The following is a 24,169-nucleotide window of genomic DNA, read 5'->3' on the forward strand; positions in this document are numbered from 1 at the left end:
ACACATCTCCCTTGCTAACCACACTCTTGCCCGCTTCCAAAGGTGTCCCCTAGTTCTCCCACCACCAGTCCTAATCTCAAAAATATCCTCTGAATTAATCCAAATGGATGAAAAAAAAAAATGAGAAATCCAAAAAAAAATATCACCTAATAAAGGTTGAACTAAAAAAAAAAAAAGAAAGAAAAAAAGCACTTGTTGGATGCATTTCAACATTCCAAGCAAGTTGATTGGTGGTCTCACACTGGGTGATGAAGCATTTCTCACTAAAGATGTATATCCATGCCCATTTTGAAAGTGGGTATAGTATGCAGTTGGCCAAGAATGCTGGAAAAAAAAAATACTGTTTAATTTGTCATTCTGTCAGTGAAAATGGAACTGACAAAAAATAATACCAGCATAACCATCCCACCACCACAAGGTTAGGAATAATACCTAAAATTATATACAACATAACAGTGATCACAGTCGAATTTATTTGTATATTCCATTGTTTTTTCAAGAACTATCAAGAGTCTATACTTTAAAAGAGAATAAGTTTGCAAAAAGTTAATATGACATAACACAACTCATGATCCCCCCAACACACATACACAAATGGTTTGAATGAAATAACAAATTCAAGTACTCCCAAATAGTTTTGGGAATACTTGAAATTTATTAAATTGAGTTTTATTAAATTCCACCCACTCGGTACACAATTTTATCATTTTTCAATAAAAGTGCATCATTGCAACAAAACAACATCTTTTATGCTAAATCCTAAATTTTATTAAATTCTACCCAGCCAAAGCAGAGCTGTTGTCACTTTGCGCTTTTGCATATGGTCCAATTGAAACAAAACTAGACTGGGATGACTGATGAAATTTTGAAAAAAATCTTGAAGAAAAGTGCCAAAATAACTTGAATATGAATGCTAATGCATTTTGTAAAACACATTTAAAAATCATTAAAACCAATGAATAAATGACAATTCACAGTTTATCCAAATTTTAGATTACATTTTCAGGAAAACGTAAAGGCCACAAAATGTGGCTAAAGGGATGCTGTTGGTTAACAAACTTTGTGAACATAGTGCATAATGATTAAGCAATGCACAAAGGAAGGGAAACACAGACTAAGTATGAAAGTGGGGTGTAGTTTGTTCTTCCAGACATATTAGTTCTCATTTGTCCTAAATGCAAACATTTGCAAGGAGACATGGTTGCCAGACCCTTTAAAAACATCTACCCTTATCTGCTTACCAAAAAATCCTCCCATCACCTTAACCACCCCAGGGTGTACAGCATCCCCTGCTCCTGCAAACTTTGGTAATGTGGACAAACAGGAAGAATAGCTAATCTGACAGAACATAAAATACGTCCACCACTTACACTACAGCTGTTCTGGAGTAGCAGACCATGCCACAGGTGTAAATCATTGGATCCACTGAAACAAAACAGTCCTTTATACAAAAGGAAATAAATCTGAGAGGTTATCTAGAATCTGTCACAGCATTATAACATTTTGCTAAATAAACAGATTCAGCTGACTCAACCTCATCAAAAATCTGAGAGCCCATTATCTTGAGACCTTCAGAAAGATTCCATCATACCCACAGAGGGCATAAGACTAGAATTATGCATTTCATGGTCAGTCTGTATTTGCCTTTCTGCTGGTCCAGTGTTCACATGCTTATTTCTTTGTGTCCATGAAGGTGCTTTTGGTTGACCATGACAAAATATTGCTTTCAATTTATTAGCTCAATAACTTTAGTTATTATTGCCAGATGTGTTTTCTTCACTAAATATCAATGCGAGTGATAATTCATGGTAGGGTAGACAAATCTATTCCTACAAAAAATAAAATTAAAATGGAAACATCTTTTTAGACTTATATAAATTCCACCAATCGGTGCACAATTAAGTTTTATCATTTTTCAATAAAAGTGCATCCTTTCCAATTCAAATATAATAAATGACAGCACATCTTATTCCACTACACTATTTAAAAATAGATACTTTCAGCATTAGAACAAATCATACTAGCCGAAACAATCAACTGCTACCAATATTTGAGAACCTAATGCTATTTTGAATTTTTCTTTCCCTCTAATGACATTTGGCAGTCTAACAGAAGCACAGTAAAAAGTCTTATGTTGGGAATAGATTCCATTTTAATGAGGTATAACGGTATCAAACATAGAAAAATCAACTATATGACATTATTGGTCCATATATTCATTGATAGAAGTTGCTTTATCTTCAGGATGAATAAGATAATTAAAAAAAATCAAGGAAGGAGAGCTCAAAGAAAAAGCGGACTATTTAAGTATTACTACATATAATTAACTATAACCACCATAAAAAAGATGCTAGTACTAGAGGTTGTAGCTGAATTCAAAACCATGCTATTAATGTACATTACAGCTGTTAATTCTTTCAGATTAAAAAGTTGTATGTATGCAAATATTCAAATTTTTGAATCTACAAACACTATGGACATAAAAACACAAATACATAGGAACCTGTAATGTAAACTATACTCTTAATTCCACAAATGCAAAAACTTATTTTGGACTATTATATAATTTTGTTACACTTATATATGTCATAGATTATTCAGAATCAGAAAAGTTAATAATTTGTTTATCTTTAATTTAAACATATTCAAAAATATATACTGCTTAGAGGATGTACAAAAAAGCCTAGCAAAGGCATTTTAAATATAAAAAAGAGGAAATCATAGATTTTGAAATAGGTGTACCGATCATTTAGCTAAATAAATGTTTGGCAGTGGTCTAAGATTACCTTAGATTTGCCTTGAAATGGTGTTCGGGAGTAGTCTCGATGAGGTAGTGACTTGTTGGACCCATTTGGGAAAATAGTAGCTATTTCCTCATCAATAGATGGCAAGTCTGCTGCTTTTATAGGTTGCTGAATGGGGATAGCATGCAATAAAAATGTGATCCTTTATCACTTCACATAGATTTAAACTATAAGCTTGGTATATTCTATGTCCTACAAATAACAGTGCATAAGAAAACACTGCAATGTAATGTAATCAAGTGTTTTGATATGAAATTAATATAACTAATTGTTATTCTCAACAGATATTCCAAACAGCAAGTATGGTCAATGTAGAAGTAGTGCATGAAAACAAAATATATATAAATAAAAATTAAGACTACTTGTTTTGCAATTAGAAGCAACAACAAAATGTGAGGTTATGGAAATTTCCATAAAATGAAGATCAATGGCACATTTCTACTGTTTAAAAGCATTTTTATTTGACTACTTCATAAATAAATAGTAATATAGCAACCATTCAAAGATGTTAATTTTAAATTAAAGTTAATCACCACTAGGGATAATTAATGCTCAATTACAATCTATGCATTATGGATGAGTCTCAGATTTTAGATCGCGCACGTGGGTGTACTTTCAAAATTAAGATCAAATGTTTCTACTACTTTTCTCCAATACCAAAAATTCGAAGTATAATTAATACTTATTAAAATGTGCTAATGACAACTGTCAACTAGCTAGTGGTTAAGCCAATACAAATGTCTTGCCTTTAAGAGCAAGTATTATATAAAATGTCAAGTAATCTGATTCCTCAGTTTAATTAAAAACAGCAAAAGGAAATCCAACAGAACATATTATATTAATACTCAATTAACGTATTCTAAAAAGTAACATTTATATATATTCCTATACAATGAACCATGCATGGGAAGATCAAAAATGTAGCACAGAGATGATAAATCGATGGATGTGTGGAAAAGCAGGGTAATATTAATACTCTAGGAATCTTCGTTCACAACAGTTATATTCTGTATAAAGAAACATTCGTAATTTACAGACAAAAAATGCTATTTGTGGACAGCAGATAGCATTGAATAGATTAATGGTTTTTCTCAAACTGTGCAGCATCTGCATTAGTATACCACTTTTCATCTATATTAGTTATAGGTGACATATGTGAAAGTAGGCAAGTACTTTGAGCTCTGTAATTTTTGAATAATTTCTTATTACAGAAAATTTAAATTTCTAAATTGCACAGTACTGATGTTAACACAGATTGATAAGAAAATAACTATTAACTTATGCTTGACAAGTATGGCTGTATTTCGCTGGTATTATATCCAGCATCTTCAGAGCACACAAACAAAGTTTGTTACAAATGCAAGACAACCACAATCCGGTGTAACAGTGAGGCTAGTATAAGTAATTACAGCGTGCAACACAAGACTAAAGTCCTAATAAGGTGCCATCTAACTTAAATAAATAAATAAAAATACAGTAGTCCAAAGGTTTGAAAAAAAAAAAAAATTAAATTAAAATAAATAAATATTAATTTGGTCTTAGGATGACCGTCTCCCAAATCTTTGGTAGATTTATGCAGCCATACTTGTCAAGGTTTGGAATATGTTTTAAGCCTTCTGTGCAGTACTTTTGTTTTTTTCCAATTGATCCTGTGTGCCAGGGTATCCAAAGCATGGTCTACCAGACCATGCTTGCCATAGCGGAAGTGTCGGATATATTTTTTGTGTTCACTGAGGTGGATGTACACAGTTCTTCCTGTCTGTCCGTAGTAGGCTCGATGACAAGAACAGGGCACTTCATAAGACTCCTGGATGTGATTAACCATGCTACCTGCCAAGATGTCTATAGACGTTCAAGTTATCATGGATGCAAAGTGCATATTGAAATTGTAATACCATTGATATTACATTGAAATATATGATGGATACAAAGCGTATGTGTATTTGATCCATAATGGCTGGTAAGGTGGTTAAAAGGAGTGAATCTGTCCTTAGGTGAATGGATGAGAGTTGCCAATTTCACATAAGGTTTAAATATGGTGTGCAGTTGGTGTTTGTTAAGCATCCTAGATATCTCTTCAGATGTGCCTTTAATGTATGAGATGGTGATAGTTTTGTTGTAGTCTTCTGTGGTAGATAGTGGTGGGGATTTCTGGGTAGCATTTAGTATTTTATCTATCTTATGGGGATTATAGCCATTGGTTAGGAAGGTGTGATGCAAGTGAGAACGTTCAGCAGTGAGAGCAATGTCATTGAAACAGATTGCTCTAGCTCTATGGGTTAGTGTTTTTAAGATACCATATTGTTGAGAAGGGTGATGGTGTGATTGTGTAAATATCTCCCTGTATGCGTGGGTTTTCCATAAACCGAAAATGATAAGGACCCTTCTGGAAGAAGTGTGATCAGTATGTCCAAGCAGTCATTGGCTTCTAGTTCCGTTGTAATGTGGATTATAAGGTGCTGGCTATTTAGATGCACTAAAAATGTATTCAATGTGTCTGTGCCATGTGGCCAAATAGCAAACACATCATCAACATAGCGTAGCCAGAGACTAGGTTTGAGAGTGGCTGTGTTGAGAGCTAGCTTTTCTGGATGTTCCATGTAGAAGTCGGCTAAGGGAGGGAAGAAAGGGGGGATCCCATAGCTGTCTCATCTAATTGTTTGTGTATTTTCCCTTTCCATGTAAAATAACCTGCCTGTACTGTGAATTTAAATAGCTGAAATATATCAGGGGGGAATTGTGAATTTAGTAAGTTAAGTGTTTCAGTCAATGGTACATTAGTGAATAATGAAGTGATATCAAAACTCACCATTAGGTCTGAACTATTTAAGATGCAGTTTTCTAAAATACTTTTTAGGTGGGTAGAATTTTTAACAAACAAGAGAGAATTGTTTGTGCAAGTGGTTTGGCTAAATGTTTAGCTAGTTTATATAGGACTGTTTATACTATCTATAATAGGGTATAGAGGTGTACCTTGTTTGTGAATTTTTGGAGTTCTGTATATTCTGGGTGTTTTAACGTGAAAGCGTTCGAGTTTGTTGACTGTTTTTTTTTTTTTTTTTTTGGCCAGGAAGTGACTTTTAGCCAAACTACTAGCCACTCGCAATTCTCCCTCTTTTGTTAAAAATTCTACCCACCTAAAAAGTATTTTAGAAAACTGCACCTTAAATAGTTCAGACCTAATGGTGAGTTTTGATATCACCTCATTATTCACTAATGTACCATTGACTGAAACACTTAACTTACTAAATTCACAATTTCCCCCTGATATATTTCAGCTATTTAAATTCACAGTACAGGCAGGTTATTTTACATGGAAAGAGAAAATATACAAACAATTAGATGAGACAGCTATGGCACCCCCCCCCCTTTCTCCCCCTTAGCCGACTTCTACATAGAACATCTGGAAAAGCTAGCTCTCAACACAGCCACTCTCAAACCTAGTCTCTGGCTATGCTATGTTGATGATGTGTTTGCTATTTGGCCACATGGCCCAGACACATTGAATACATTTTTAGTGCATCTAAATATGCCAGCACCCTATAATCCACTTTACAATGGAACTAGAAGCCAATGACTGCCTGCCCTTCCTGGACACACCGATCACACGTCTTCCAGAAGGTTCCTTATCATTTTCGGTTGGACTGATTATCCAAACATCTCACCCTCTCGTGGTGCATCTATTATTAGATATACATCTGGATAATTAAACAACAGAGGATGAGGATGGAAAATTGAGATTCAACTAAGCAAACTATTCTGCATTGACAAACCACAAAAAATTATGGTGCAACATGAAACATTTTGCCAGCTGGGGAAACAACACTACTGCTTTTTTTCAGGTAATGGATAGATTCAAGTCACTTACTGTAATAAACTCAAAATTGAAAATAGGTTATGAATGGAAAAGAAGTGGAATAAGAAGAATTAAAGTCTCACATAGATATAACTGATGCTATCAAAATTAAAAGACAACTTTTGATATGTGGAACTGTAGTACTCAACACTGAATAGAGAGAAACTTCTTGAATGACAGTCAATTTCAAAATAGGAAATTGGACAATGACACTTATTTGTGTATATGGTCCCAAATAAATTTCCACTAAAGAAGAAACAAAGAAATTTTGAGTTATAGTGTTAATATTTGTAAGATATATCAAGACTATGAATTAAACTTTGAGCATTACATTGTATTGGCAAAAATTTGATTTAAATCAGAATGGCTAAAAAATAAAGTAGAAAATAATTATCAACCAAGTTACAAAATTTCTTTATTGCAAGATTCCCATACTAGGCAACAATATTAGAAATGCACTGATTTAAAAACAGAAACCATAAGTGAATCAAATGACAAAAGAAAAATGGGACAACCAAACAAATCCTGACAAAAGCAGTAAACAGAAAGCTTAGGAATAAACAATAAATGGAATAGAAAAGGAGAATTATGAAATTGGAACAAAGAAATAAAGATAATAATAATAATAATTAAAAAAAAAGTTGCTAATTTCAAGACAGAAGCCAAAAGACAGTCCAACTGCAAAACAAACCAAAAGGAGAAGCGCGCACACACACACACAGGGGGGGGAGCAATTCTCTAATAGAATTAAGATATATCTATAAAGTAATAAAGAACAAAAGAAATGTTAAAAGTACATTTAGAAAAACGAGCAATAATATCAAATAAGAAATATTACGATGTCAAAACTTAGAAGTACCATAAATAAGATGAAAAATAAGAAAACAAAAAAAAAAAGACAATATAAACATGGAACTGTACAAAATGCAGGTGAAAAATTTAATGAAAGACTCCTGGAAATCTTTAATAAGGTCCAGATTTCTGGAAAAATTTTTAACTCTTGAAAAAAGCACTGGTTATTCAAATTAATTAAAAAAAAAAGAATAAAATAAAGATGGCTGTAATAACTATAGAGGAATTAGACATACTACAAAATATATGCAAGAATATTAAAGGCGAAGCTAAACAGTATTGTAGAAAGCAAACTATCAGAAGAACATACTGGATTCCAAAAAGGCCAATCTTATATAGACTCAATTTTCACTCAAATTATTAATCAAAAAGTAACACACATGGCCTTCATTATGAAAATGTCTGATAAAATTAATAGACAAATTATTTAAAATTTTAACCAATCTAAATATACCAACCAGGTTGTAATCTATTCAGGAATATATATACATACATACATATATATATATATATATACATATATACATAAATATACACTCTCTGTCCAAAAAGAAACTGAACTTTTGATAGAAAATAAAACACAGGCCAATTATAATTATTCAAATCATTTATTTCAATCAATATACTCTCCCTCAGCTTCGATACAGCGTTTGGCACGGTCAATTAATTCGGTAAATGAATTTTTTTTATATATCGGTTTTTGGGATACTGTTGAGGGTCATGGTTACTGCTGCTTGAACGTTTTTAATGGTATCGTATCACAACACACAATTTTAGTTTTTGCTCAAAAACTGTCTCACAATGTTCGAACGGTGAGATGGTGCATTACTGTGCAAAAGTGACCAGCTGCCTGCATCACAATATTCATGCCAAACGTAACGGATTCTCTATATGAATCACTTCAAAACTTCAAGATAAAAACTCCCCATCGACGAATCAGCATTGTCTTTACTTTTGAATTCTCCAAGTGACTTTTTTTTTTCTTTTTTTCCGGATGCTCTCTTCTGGTGGTCTCCACTCAGACCTCTGTTTTGGGCTCATACTCAACTACGTTTCATTACCAGTAACGATTGTTTCAAAGAAGTTTCAGTCCTCACGACCATTCGTCAAAACACACTGTCACTCTTGGCACTATAACTCTGCTTCTAATGAAGCAAATGTCACAAACAATTGACAACACTAATGAAGGTTGCTGCTTTCAACAACAAAGAGATACAACAGGTGGCGCCACTAGTTTCTTCTATTTTCGAAAAGTTTTGTTTCTTTTTGGACAGAACGTGTATATAGGATATAAAATAGTCCAATTAGAACAAGTATCAGAATAGAAAAACAAAGGAGTATGGCAAGGATGTATCCCGTCACATCTACTTATATATCATATTATAACAATCTGGAAACAGCATAACCTATTTGGTATACAAATAAACCCACGAATAAAGATAAATACACTATTATTTGCCATGACCAACTTGTACTAGTTACTGAGAGTTTTTGCTCTCTCAGGTTTCTGCCTGATCCCTGACGAAAACCAACGAGTTTGAAACAGCTGTCGGGCTCCTATTAAAATAAACTAATAGGAGACAAACATATGGATGCTAGCATTCATCTCTCCTATAAGGTTCAGCTGGGGGATTGGCGGACCTGAGCAGATCTTCCTGTTTGTCCGAAATATGATTTAAGAGTATATTCTCTTAACCATTACTATTATAATAACGGAATTAACTCGAGTAAATTATTCTTTATTCGTAGAATTTTCACCTGAGTATCACAAACATCATCAGTACAGGTACAAGGCTAATTAAACAATAACTGTTATATTCACAAAGCACCACCTAAGTAGCCAAGGTTAAATTTCCTAAATTTATTTAATTATAATTTAACCCCCCCCATATATATATATATGGGTGTGTGTGTGTGTGTACACACAATTACTTGTTAGGAAAGATTTGCTGCTTTATAAAGTACTATCTCCCACAAGGGAGAAAGACATAGACCATCGGATCTATTCAGGCTAGGAGAGTGAAGTAATCTTTCACATTTCTTTGTATGGCCATTCCATTAGGAACCGACTTTTATGAATGACTTTTGTCTTGTTCCACTTAACTCTATGTCTGGTGTTGATGGCATGTTCTGCAATTCCAGACTGTTCGGGTTCTAGGTAGTGGATGTACGACTGCTGTTCTTCTAACTGGACCTGAGCAGATCTTCCTGTTTGTCTGAAATATGATAATCCACACAAGCAGGGAATCTGGTAGACATCTGGATAGCTGAGATGTGGGACAAGCTCCCATATTTTGGACAAACAGGAAGATCTGCTCAGGTCCAGTTAGAAGAACACCAGTCGTACATCCAGTACCTTGAACCCGAACAGTCTGGAATTGCAGACCATGCCATCAACACCAGACAGAGTTAAGTGGAGCAAGACAAAAGTCATTCACAAAAGTCGGTTCCTAATGGAACGGCTATACAAAAAAAACATGTGAAGCATTACTTCACTCCCCTAACCTAAACAGATCCGATGGTCTACGTCTTTCCCCCTTGTGGGAGATAGTACTTTATAAAGCAGCAAATCTTTCCTAACATAATTGTATACACACATATATATTTATATTAAAAAAAAAAAAAGTTATAAAAATTTTTTTAATTATTATAATTGAATAATTATTATTTAATAATTAAATTTAAATTATTAAAAATAAATAAATAATAAATAAATTTAGGAAATTTAACCTTAGCTACTTAGGTAGCACTTTGTGAATATAACAGTTATTGTTTAATTAGCCTTGTACCTGTACTGATGATGCCGTGATACTTAGGTGAAAATTCTACGAATAAAGAATAATTTACGTGAGTTAATTCCGTTATTATAACAGTTAGTAATATGTCTACTCATGGTATTTCCTTACTGAAACTTATTCCCTTAACCACTCTGGTCAATTTTTGCATGAAACTTTAGTTTCTGTATTTGGCTCTGAAATAATGTTGGATTTAATATCCACTTAATTTTTGTAATGATCTAGGAAATAATTTGAAGGGAGATATTCAGTTGCTTGCTGATTATGTAAAATTAGGTAGAGTGAATCGAGTGAATATAGAGCTTGCACGATGATTTGAATAGGCTGACAGTATGGGCAAAACATAATGGATGTCTAATGTGGAAAAGTGTCAAGGACAAGATAGTGGAGAGAATCCAGAGGCAAATGAACAAGATGGTGAGTGTTCCGTGGAATGCTCTATGAGGATAGATTGAGAGTTTGCAGATACTGCAAAAGTTTGTTGATAAAGAAAAAAAGCAAGGGTTATCATAGAAAAATTTAAGTTACTTAAAGGCTTTTATAGAACTCATGCAGCAGAAATGTTTTAGCACTTAACTAGAGGGGGGGGGGGAGAACAACAGGTAATCCCTGAAAGTTGAGTAAGAGTGGAGAATGAATGGAATGCTCGAGTATGTGCTTTGGCTGCTAATTGTTTCAATGAGAGGTACGATAGTGTTGATAATTTGGGATCTCTCACAATGAGTCTTAGGACTCCATGGATATGCCTGTTCAATAATAATCTACCATAGTCCCTTGCAATGCCTGATGTTCTCCCTGTAAATCTTGCTACCATGTGAAGCTTTTATGGCAACTGGTTTTATTTCTTTATTGCTGTAAACACACTTGACTTTTCTATATTTAAGATAGTGGGGGCCAGTTTCTTTTACTTTCTCATCCTTCAAGATCCAAATTCATTGTTATCAACTTACCACTACACAAAAGGTAAACCTATTGATTTGGAAATCAGCTGCTGTTGCTTTTTATTAACTTTTCTTTTTTCCTGTTACCTTTCTTCCCTTCCCAGTAGGACTACATCTGTTGTTGATGTGCAAGCTAATATGCAGCACAAAGCACCAAGGGAAGTCCTGCTACCCTGAGGAGAGAAGCAAGATTCCACATCTTTGAATAAAAAGAATGGCTGAAGGAATAGATATTGGAATATGTGCATGATTCTTGTCCACTCAACTTTTTCCTTTACTTTCATCTACCTTTATTAGATAGGATTTGAATAACAACATCTCTTGATGTTGAGGACACCATCTCAAAATTTTCACTTTTAGACCCAACTCTTTTGCAACAATAGCATCCAAGGAAGGAGCAGATAGCAATGAAGGCAATTCAAGCACACGATAAACATATAATCCATGAAAAGGCCAAAAATCAGCATCCTGAGGTAGTTAACATAAGGAAACTCCCCCCTTTTTTTTTTCTTTGCAAGCATCTGATAATTCTTGTTCCTTTACATATGATAAAATTTGACCATCCTTACATCCTTGCTGCCACCTTAAGCATTTCAAATTTATAAAAGTTTTGGCAACTGATTATGAGATACGTTAACTATACCATGACACATAAAATCTATAACAATTTTAAAGTTGCATAACCTATATCTTTCATAATTACTATAGGATGCTTACATGGGTTTGTCAAATATAAAGTATTAAAAAAACTGGACTTGCTGACAGCACTATTTGTTGAACTTTTAAACTATCCATTCTATATCAAATATATCATTCTACTCGAATATAACTTGCACCCTGATTTTACTTTACGAAAAAAGAAAGTTTTGCATATACCTCGCACACGGTTAAAAAGTTTAAACATGGTCACGTCGGGGCAATAGTAACTCGCTCCCTGTCATAAGCAACATGCCCTCCCCAACAGCCACTATACTGCAGACACAAGAAAAAAAGTAGTTTTATTTTATCACTGAATAAGGCACAGAGACGTTAACAGTCTGTGTAATATATTTCTCAACAAATAGTGCAATTAGAGACAACTGAATCACATGTCCCCTCCCACAGAAGCTATGTATAGACTCAAGCAAAACCATGTTGCACCGGCAAATACAGCATCTAAAAACTACTGTCCAATTTTTCAATTACATGAAATAAGTGTTTGTTTGATTGCCTTTGAAATTTTTGATGACGTTAAGACAGATCATAGAGGCTAACTTCAAATAAAAGTCTACTGCGAATTGAAAGACGCAGAAGCAGTGCCCAAACAAGTAGCAATAAAATTCAACTGAAGGGGTGAAGCTTTGTGTGAGTTGAGCTCACCAGGGCAACATGGAAGCAGCACACAAATGATAATGAGAAGTTCTGTCGAACAATAAACAGGCAAAACACCACCCTGTCGTGAATGTGTTAAAACTGAATATATGTATAGTGAATGTTGTTATGACATTTTCAGATATTATGGAATTCATTGAAGAGAATTAGCATTTTAACTCAGCAATTGTCGGCTTGCCTTTGTCGTTGGGTCGCATGATCTTTTGTTAACACCGCACCATATGCACATCTTAATAGCTGCTCTATCTCTCCCCACTGTTTCGTGCTGCTTTCACTTCTAATTAATCATTCATGAAGGATTGCTCATTATGTATCTCAAGTCATGTAAGTTACTGATAATTTCTGCTTGAAATAATGGGGGAGAAGATGACGCTATTTAGGTTGATGACTTTGACAATGCATACAAGGAAACCGCTCTCGAGGCCGGAAGTAGCAATAGTGAATAGGAGATTCTTGGTAAGTCATACCCATTTTCAGTTTTTTCTTGAAAACTTTCGTTTCTAAAAATCCCTGCATGTACCTCATGCCATGATTTTTTAGTTTTAATTTTGGGGAAAAAAAGAGTTATATTCAAGTAAATACTTATAAATTCATTAGAGAGGATAGCTGACAAAAAATATATAGATTCGAAAATATGGAGCACAATATAAATGTCAGGTGGAAATTTATGGTTTTTCATGATTGAAAAACAGGTTTTTCATCCTGTTATTCAACAAAAGCAAGGCTATGAGGGGGGGGGGAGGATTTGTTAATCGAGTGTACTCTTCTGGCCAGGTTTGCGTGATTTGTAGGATGAAAAACCTGTAACTTTCACATGAGATTTGTTACCTCACCTTTACTCGACAAGTTCTTAAAGATTCTTCCCATTCTAGATGAGATTTGAACCCAGGTTTTTCAAACCAAAAATGCATTATTGATATTGATTCAGCTATAGAGATTCATAAAGAAAATTTGAAACAAAGTTTATGATGAATTTCCCTTCAGGTGTCCCAACAAAGATGTGAAAAAAATTGGAGAGCACACACATGAAATAATAAAAGTCTTACTGGGATTTGAAACAGGATGTAATCAAGCTTACCAATGACAAAGCCAGCAAATCTCGTGACTTCATTAACCTATTAGTTTCAAGGCAGTTAAAAGTATAATGCCACTACCCTGAATTTTCATTCTGAAACATAATGCTAAAGAATGCCAGGCTTAGTGAACAATGTAACTTCAACCCCAAGAAAATTGTCAGATGTCACTGCTTTGGCACAGAGATTAAATTTTGAGACAGTTCAGAAATCATGGGAATATAAGATATGTAAGTTTTGTAGATCTAGTAAAGGTCTATGGCCAAGTGCCAAGAGAAAAATTGTTTAAATGCAAATTGTATGTTATATAATAAAATATTATACAGAGCAACGTATAGCCTACACTAAGTTTTAAGTCAGACTTGAAGGATGTAGAGAAAGGTAGACTGATATAAAATCAGATGTAAAGCATCCCATAATGTTTTTGCAATATGGAATATTAATGCAACTAATGTGACAACAGCCTCTATATTCAAGTAGACTAGTCGTGAAATTACTTCATGCTCGGGTATGAGATTTTAAAACAAGAATATAATTTCTTATAAAAGTCAGATAACATAGAAATCCTCCAGAGACTAAATATGGGACTTTTTTTTTTTCATTCAAGATCACTTCAGGTATTCAATAAGCAGCATGATAATCAAGCCCAGCGATAAAGTTTATCTACCACTTAAAACATTTACAAACATCCATGCTGATGGCTGATTCAAACTCACTACCTGATTCGAGAATGGATACATTATCAGCTCAATCAACCATACTACAATTCAGCTTGCATGTTTTGTAGGTGCTAATTCTGGATGCAACACTGTAAAACTGCTGCAAAAAATATTATGAAAGTTTATGCTTTCATGTTGCACCTATCAAAATAGCAGCGACAAGAGAAATATCAACTGCATTCTTTAATGGAAAAATCTATAGCATAATGAACTATTTATGCAGGGTTTTTTTTTTTAATTTTTTTTTATTGAAAATGACAAATACAGAAATAGATACTAGCATAAGTAAAGCCTGCTATTATCCCTTTCTCTGATCATGCCATTCAGGATCCCCTCCCTTTACCAAAGAAAGAACAAAAGCTGAATGCATCACCTGGATTGCATTGCTAACACAGTGGCAGTGTTGAGGATCTTAGTAATGATCTGGAGTACATGAAAATAAAAAAATAAACTCAGAAGAAGCGATATAAGAAAGTATAGAATAAGAATGAAAATGGCTATCGTTGGAGATTCTCCCATGAATAAGGACCCCCCCCATGCAATGTTATTACATGAGATAAATGATATGAGCAGTAGAAAATATATAGGAGGAATGCAAACAACTTGAAATATATATAATAAATAGGGTGATGACATGCTAGCTAAATCACAATTCAGAAGGCTAGATGAGAAGTTCAATCTCATTACTGGGGTACAGCTCCTGTGCCACTTTATAGAGAAAACAATATGAAAATTATAGCATTAATGAAGAAACATTTGAGTAAAAAAAAAAAAAAAAAGTTAAAAGGGAAATCACTGAAGAATAAACCAGCTTAAATCTTGTCTTGGCAAATAAGGGTTGCCAAGATCACATTTTTTAAAAAATCTTATGAGAAATCAAGGGAATATATAATGAAGATCTCCATGTTATGCTTTTTTTTTTTTTAATTCTCAAAAGCATATGATACAAAATGACAGGGAGGGAGATGTTCAAGACACTAACATCTATAAAGTAAATAGCTTCTACAGAACAAGAACAGAAGTTGATAAATTAAATAAGTTACTTTTTTTTTTTTTTTAAATGAACCACACACACAACCAAACCTATGAAACAACATACTGTGTCTGTGTGCAAGTGGTTAAGAAGAAAAATGAATCTGTTGGTCTTTCTTGAGGAGTTGGAAGTTGTATTCATGGGAATAAATAGTATGGAAGAAGGCTGTTCCAAAGAACAGACGTAGAGTGAATGAAAGAAGAAGATGAAAAGTTGGTTCAATAAAATTTGAGATAAACAGCATGGATATTGACCAGCAGCTGCTAGTGTTCTCCCATGATTAAAGGAAAGCAAAAAAATGGTGGTGGCCAGTTTACTGGAGCAGTGCTCAAGGAAATACCAATAAAAAAAGATAGTACAGAAGGAATATGAGAAAGCAATTGAAGGGAGTCTGAGAGAAAGGGGGAGGGGGGGTCATTAATTAAGTGGAAATCCCTCTGAGTCCTTTCAGTTGATTTTTTCAAATCAAACTGTGCATCCTTAGGGAGGTTTGGGAACATTACTCTCAAATGTAAGAACAATACTCCATGGTTCAAGTGGATTTGGGATTTATTAAGTATTAGGAGTTGTGCACTAATGTCTTGAACAAAAAAGAACACTTTTTTTTTCTTTGAGACAGAAGAGGACTTTGATACTCAAAATGCCTCAAAAATATTAATGGCAACCAGGTAAGTTTTTCCAAACTTTCCCATGGCTTATTTTCATGTTGGTGATCACTAACTGATAAGTCTCCACAGTATGTAGAAATGTTTTTCACTTAGCTATAAAGTAGTATCTGTCAAGGAGTTATAATTATATTCTTGTTTAATTCTTTATGCAAGTGCAAGCCACTGCATGTGAATTATCTTCTCGACTAAGCTAAATGGCTCAGTATCCGATAATGTATCTCAAATCACACCTCCTTTCAGATGTGTGATTTGAGAGCCATAACCCAAAATGGATCTGCATACTGGTCCCTGTAATGCATAGCAATATACAAGTCCAAATGGAAGTGTGATTTGCATTATGGGATACCGAGGCAATTGATGTGAAGTCTAAGTATCTATATATAAGTAGTCTAGTCATGACGATACTTCATGTGCTGACTGTTTGCTTCCACTTGGGTAAAGAATCTCCAGATTGAAGATATGGCTGTTAATGACTATTACTTTTGAGGGTATAGAGAGGAGGGCAATGGATGATGGTTGGATAAATGTATGCTTTCAATGCTACTGGATTGGAAGCATACATTATTATTATTATTAGACACCTCCAGGGAGTCCAAAGACTCATCGAGGGAGAGTGTTCCAACAGCATCGAACGATTGGGCCCCTTCCAACTACTAACCATGCTCAAACTTACTTAACTGAGCCAATAGTAGTAGAGGCTCTACCAATCGACCAACCTTTACATTCTTGGGTAAATGCAAAGTAAGTATGACAACTAGTAGAAGCAATACAGGAAGAGTTAAGTACAAGTTTTGTGTACATTTGGAAGGATACCATTTGGACCAGATATACAAGTATGAAGAGTGAGGATTTGTAACATCCAACTGGCAAAAGATCAAGCACATGCTATGAACAGTTTGCAGTATTGTGTCTTGCTCATCTATACAAAGAGTTGGAGGAAAAAATATGTCAAGATGCAAGGAGACGGCTATGGTCTTGCTGTACCAATAGAGCAAGGTAATAAATAAGTGTCATATATAATAACAAAAATATATCTACACACACACACACACACACACACACACAAGTGGGGCTCCTTCAATTCTGATGACTCGAGACATGAGACAACTGTGTTTGTCTCAATGAAGGCAAACACATTGTTGGACGTTTCAAAACAATGAAGAGACAAAAAAACGTGACAAAAACATTTCAAATTTCAGCTTATCTTTTTATATATATATAGAATAGATAAAAAATGTAACATCTCAATAGTACGTAAGTTAAATAAAGAGCATAAAGAGATGAAAATTTAAAAACCAGGTGAAATTTGATGAATCTGATAAAATCTGGCTGAATGTACCTAGGCTCAAACAGATGAGTGCAACGAAGCACTCATTTGGGAAGACAGCAGAAGATACCAAGGTATCTGAAAGGCACAAAATCAGAGTATTTTATGAGCTTGAAAAATTTGTGAAGGAAAAACAAAAGCTACATGATAATAAGTATGTATGCCATGATGGAAGTGTATTTGATGGCATCTATGCTATGTTGTCTACAGCAATACCTAGAACTTGTAAGAGTTTATTTGTAAACCCAATGGTCATAATGATAGTCTGATGAGTGTTGTACAGATTCTCCCACTGTAGACATACAAAAAAAGTTGGTTACACGAGACAGCTGTTGATGTCTAAGTAACAAAGTTGGTTAATTTACCTCAGCATATAGACTAAGGATCAGCAAAGTTTGAAATGCTTCTGTTCAAGCTTGATGGTGAGTAGGGTTCAGCTATCATAGAGTACTCTCTCTGGCAGAAGCATAAACTTAGGACGCATAATCAAGTTTTAATGTAATTAGAAGCTACAATCACAAAACAAAGAACTTCTATCAGCACCCAAAGAGGTGGAAGATAGAGTGCAAAGCATGTCTACTGTTTTAGCATTTGTCTCTGAACTGATATACGTGAGGGAGGAAACAGTTTTTCAAATGAGCTCCAAAAACTTGGCATGTGGTGCAAATGGGATTAAAGATGTCATAGTCTGAGTTCTAGGTCAGGATGAAGTCTGACAAAAATACACAAACCATCTTCTGCTGTGAAAATCTGAACTCATTTGCAAGTGACCATTTCAAAACAATGGTGATTGGCTTGCTGCAGCAGTCTATGATTCTCACATTACACAAATGACAGAAGACAACAAAGTCATTTATACAGAAAGCATGGCATAACTTGAAAGCAGAACAATTTCTGGAGGAAGTTGTTCTGTTAGTTAATCTTGACTGCAAAACGTGCAACACTTGATAAAAAGGCAGATTCCCTCTGAGACTAAAATTGTGTACATGTTTCAATATTTCAAATTTCCAAGCAGTGTCACCTGGTCTGGTTAAGTACATTCAATATGCTCAATTCTTGGCCTCTAAATTCTGATAAACATGCAGATAACTTAATTTTCTGAAGTTTGAATACTTAAATAGTAATATCCTTTTTGAAGACCAATGTTATCAACTCAAACTGACTTCACATCTTGAATTCCATTCAAAGATGAAAAGGCATTTACTGTTAGTAATAGCACAACACAAACTGCCACTTCCAGAAAACCATATGGTCCTCAATTCTCCAAAAGTACTGGAGCTTTCCTTGTCTCTATGTGCCAGTACTTCCTGATAACTTGCAGCAATAAACCTGTCCAAGTTACCTTTACTATGAAAGGTCGTTCATCCATCCAATGCCAGTCTCATATCCTCTGATAATATAATGATGCTGAATGGGATGGCCACTAACTTCTGCTTCTTTCCATGACTTGATTACACATGCTGCTATCCACACATTTGACTGAATAACAATTCAAACTAGAATTATCTCTTTAATCTCTGACCACTGTCCCAATTTTTGTTTCTCTATGATACTCCCACACGATATTATAAATGTCTCAAGACCAACACTTCAGCTCTGTACTTTAACAATGCAGCTCACAAAATTGCCAATCACTAATTTTGTGAGCTGCATTTTCTATATTTGGTCCTTAGCTGTGAAAGGACCAAATATAGAAAACCTGCCTCTTGATTAGTCAGGCCTTCATCTTGTGCCAAGACTACTATGTGCACTTCTGACTCCTCCATACTTTCAGGTATTTAACATCCAGAGTGGTGCAATTGTGACATCTGATGAATTGTTGCAGTCATCTGTTACTCCTGAACAGATGGCTATAGCAAATTACCTCCTATACCAAACTGCTCTCTCCCTGCTTTCTCTCATGGCCTGTCATCAGGGTGAACCAATCTAAATTAGATGACTTATCAAGAAGTCACCTGATCTCAAATGTACCTCATACCTTAACCCAATGTGACTAAAAAAAAACTTCAGAATCAATAATCCTATATCAGCAAATCTTTCCTATTTATCAGACAATTAAACAAGTTTATAATTAGCTCATTAAAAAAAAAAAAAAAAAAACAGCCATCAAACAATCATCTGAGCCCATTTGTAAAAAAAAAAAAAAAAGAACAACAAACTATCTGATGGACCATCAGTTAATGACTAGCAATATGAATTCTGCTTTTTTCAATCCACAGTAGATCTCCTAGTCATCACACCCACCTATAGACACAGGACATAGAAATGTCTAGACAAATTCATGTAGTTTCTATTAGTATATCAGGACATCTACATCCAAGGACAAAGGCCTATTTGACAAATTACCATCTCAGGATTTCTTCTACCCTTTGCAAATGTATCTGATTGTCAACCATGATGAAATATTTCCTCTCCTCAGTTTTACCCAAAATGCTGGGGGGGTGCCTTTCATTCACTGACTTTCCTACTATATATAAATGACCTCCCATTAACCTCTCACCAAAATTCTGTGCTGATGACAGTAAGCACAATCTTTTTTTACCATTTGAGAAATTCTGTACTGGATCATTTCATACCTCATGATCAATGCCTTAAATTACAATTCATTAACCATTTTCTCAGTGGGACAAAGACAATCTTGTGAATTTCAGTACTACCAAAATGCAGTCTTCCTTGATTTCTCGACAAAAAAATTAGATCAGATCTCTCTCTTCTTGGGCTTGCAGCTGATTGACTGTTTTTCCAGGCACAAACAATGCACCCAGAACTACCTGTTCAGTCACCAAAAATATGCTAATGTCCTCATCTATTCAAGCCATACTTCTTAATTTAAACAATATATGAATCCTAAATGTGCCAAACCTTGGAATAGTATTTGGGATGCCCGACTAAAAACTTCCAAAAAAAATACTTGATACTATCCAGAAGAAGGCAATCTGACTGGTGACACTCACCCCCCTCCCCTCTACTGCCAATTCCAGATTCACCCTAATCAATCACTTTCTTACAATGTTCTGTTTTTACTTTGTCCCTCTTATGTATTTTCATGGGCAACATTCTGCTGAAACTTGCCACTATCATTACTCCCGTATTACCTAAGTCTGTAAATTGTCACTTTCAAGCCTACTGAGACAACCTCATTCTCCTACAAGTTCTATGATGGAGCTTCTCTCATGCTATTTCTCCATAAAACCTCAAGCAGTTTCAGATAATTATGAATAGGTTCCTAACTTGCTCAACTTCTTGTCCACAAAAGCACTGAAGGTTTTAATTTCATATGTAGAATTGAACAAAAGATCATAGTTTTAAATATGACAGCAACTGGATATATGGGATGAGAACTCTTCTCTCAATGGTGATAGGAGGAGAAGATGGTGTATTGTTTGTAATTCTTCACCTAATGCAGCACCTGCTAGGCCAGCAAGAAGTTCATGATATAAAGATATATTCTGAAAAATGTCAATGACTGTCCTATCAATAAAATATCTAAATATTTCTGCTGGACAATGTGATGTTTAAAAAATTCTCTATTAAAAGTTTAGATTTTCTTTGCTGTGGTTTTTCAAGTGATTTGTTACACACACACAACACACCTTCCTTAAATCTGTTAACAATAAATGAAAACATGCAAAAGAATCTGCACTTAACCATATAGCAGCCAGATTGATGGTTTAGTCAAGAGAAAAGATTCTTTCCTCCTTTTATCTATCAAGATAAAAGTTGGCTAGGTTAGGTGATAGCAGTGAGCCTATTGCCATTCTTTCCACTTGTTTGTATCCAAGATGCAATTGTAAATTTGAATAAGAACTTCTCTCTTGACCCAAAAACCACCTATCTGACATCAGTATATAGATGTCTTTGCAGTTTGGAGTCACAAAACCAGAACTCCATTTCTACAAAAATAAATAAACAAACATCCTACATCCCTATAGTAAGTTCACGTTAAGAAAAAAATGCAAAATATTCATGCTAAGAAAAAAATCAAAAGGAATCTCCTTTCTAGATGTAAACATCCAATGGAAACAAAAGAGATTCATTTCCATGCAGTCTGCCAAAAATCAATTTTTACAGGTCACTATCCACAATATATCAGCCCACCATCCATTTCAAAAATATGGTATCAGTAAATCTCTAGCATCAAGTACACAAAATTTGTTCCTCCAAAGGATCTCTTAAACAAGAATTAGAAACCTGTCAAGCAAAGAGCCCTACTAAACAGCAACCTAGACAAGTCTACAGGACTCCTATACCATATTGAATGCATCTCTGAATGAGTGGCAAAAATTATCAGAAAATATAAACTCATGGCTACCTAAAAGCCCATTAACCAAATTTATAATCTGTTACATTCTCCAAAAGAAATACTCACTACTGATGCTACCTGGCATATATGAAGTACCACATCCAAGCACGTTGTCTTACTATGAACAAACAGGAAGATCTGTCACATACATGGCCTATCACACCAGTCACAGGATCCAATGGGAAAATCCAAAGTGTTACATAGATTCATGCATAAACATTTATACAAGGAAAGTGCTGAAACCCTTCTTCAACCTAACCTCAAACAAGACAATGTATCATAAATAAACTTTCTGCTGTGATATATATATATGGCCAAATAGAGGCTGTCAGGATCAGATCTTCACTTTACGACAAATAGTCGAGAAAGCATGGGAATATAACAAAGATCTGTATTTAAGTTTTGTCGATTTGGAAAAGGCATATGACAAGGTGCCAAGAGAGAAGCTATTCAATACGCTGCAGTTATATGGTGTCAATGGGGCATTATATCAAGCAATACTTAGTCTTTATTTGAGTTGTGAGTCAGCAGTTAGAATTGAAGGAAGTACAGGAAGATGGTTTAATGTTAAATCTGGTGTGAGACAAGGATGTACATTATCCCCCCTGTTATTCATTATCTATATGGATCACATTATGAAGGAATGTGGTATTAAACCTGATATCAAAATTGGAGATGTTAATGTCAGCTCTTTGCTTTATGCGGATGATGTTATACTTCTAAATAAATCCGCTACAAGTCTGCAAGATTCTCTGACTAAATTGAATAGCTGTTGTAATAGATATGGTATGAAGGTCAGCAATAAAAAGACAAAGACAATGAAAATAGGCAGAATCATTGAAAATGTCAACTGTGTTGTGAATGGAGAACCTGTGGAACAAGTAAAACATTTCAGCTACTTAGGCACAATTTTTACTGAAGATGGTAAACTAAATATAGAAATAGACAACAGAATCAGCAAAGCTGGTATCGTGGGAAGTCAATTGAATAAATTCATATGGAATAAGAAAGAAATTAGTCGGAACACTAAATTAGCTGTATACAAGACTGTGTTCAAACCAATTTTAACTTATGGATCTGAGAGCTGGGTCAGAAGTAAAACACTTGACCAAAGACTAGAGACCGCAGATATGAGAGTCCTGAGAAAGATTAGAGGCGTGAACAGATGGCATCAATGGCAATATCATATTAAAAATGAGGATATTAGGAAAGAACTTGACATTGTCAGCATCCAGGAATGCGTTAGCAGAGCTAATCTCAGATGGTATGGTCACTTAAATAGAATGGGAGAGGAAAGATTAGCAAAACAAGTGTTCTCTGCCAGGTTGGCAGGAAAACGACCCAGAGGAAGACCAAGATATAGGTGGATTGATACGGTACAAAGTGCCTTAGACGATAGAAATATAAGATCTGATAATGTTGGAGTCTTGACAAGTAACAGACTGATTTGGAGGAAAATTGTAGATAGGAAGTTAGTAATGATGTAATTTTTTCATGTAGTACTGTCATATCCTGTACACCCCTTGAGGGTACATGGCAGGAATTTGATGATGATGATGATGATGATGATATATGATTCTATAATAATTATCCTAAATCCTGTCTCAAGCTCATCCATTGATGCATGCATAATGTCCTCAGCACAGATACTAAACAGGTGAGGAGAAAGTAAGCATTCTTGCCTAACTCCCCTGTCTACCTGAAGCCAATCAGTTAATTCAGTATCTGTTCTTACCATGGCTCAGTGTACAAGTTAGCCATCAACTTGATGTTTCCAGAAACCAATTATTTTCATTATCCTCAATTTCACATACTGAACACAGTACCACAGTACAGTCAAAAGTTTTAGAGCAGTCCATGAAACACATTACCAAAGACAGTCCACTGTTTATAATTTTCAATGAGCTAAAGCAAAAGATCTTATCTCTGACAATCCTATTTAGAATGATCTCTATGGTTTGCATGAGCAATTAAACTTACAGTTCTATAGTTCTTGCAATTCTTCATATCTTCCTTATGCAGTGATAAGAATATTAATTCTTAGTCTGTAAGCCAGGATCCTGTCTTTTTAATCAATGTATGAAATATTCTTATCCCTCTATCCCCCCGTGGAATTGTTAATTTCTTTAAATGATCTTTCAACCTTATTCCTAAGTGGAGGAGATTCCAAATCAAAATTTTCCTCTTCCAAATTTTCCTTATTCTCAGTTCCTCATGGTGCTATCCACCATTTTACAGAAACAAATGAAAATAAATTTAATATAATTTTAAATATCTCACAAAAAAAATACATTGTGCAATAACTTGCAGCACTATTTGCTCATAACAGTCACATGATGACCTGGTTGGCTGAGTGGAGAGTAAGAGAAATAAACATGTAATCCCCACAAATATTTCAGGATGTATATTGCAAAGCCATTACTACAA

At 34.6% G+C, this 24,169-nt stretch overlaps 1 protein-coding gene across 1 annotated transcript in view; it reads right to left on the reverse strand.

Moving 5' to 3' along the window:
• The window catches only part of LOC150104813 (cytokine-like nuclear factor N-PAC), a 418,156-nt gene that overhangs the window by 281,218 nt on the left and 112,769 nt on the right, over positions 1-24,169 (reverse strand). The window contains exon 8 of the mRNA XM_090395069.1: positions 2,787-2,912. Within this exon, the coding sequence (XP_090251195.1) occupies positions 2,787-2,912 (126 nt within the window). The remainder of the gene's footprint in view (positions 1-2,786; positions 2,913-24,169) is intronic.

The sequence above is a fragment of the Typopeltis vanoorti genome, chromosome 7, assembly GCF_054136105.1.
Source record: "Typopeltis vanoorti isolate ZY-2024b chromosome 7, IOZ_Tvanoo_1.0, whole genome shotgun sequence".
Lineage (NCBI taxonomy): Eukaryota > Metazoa > Arthropoda > Arachnida > Uropygi > Thelyphonidae > Typopeltis > Typopeltis vanoorti.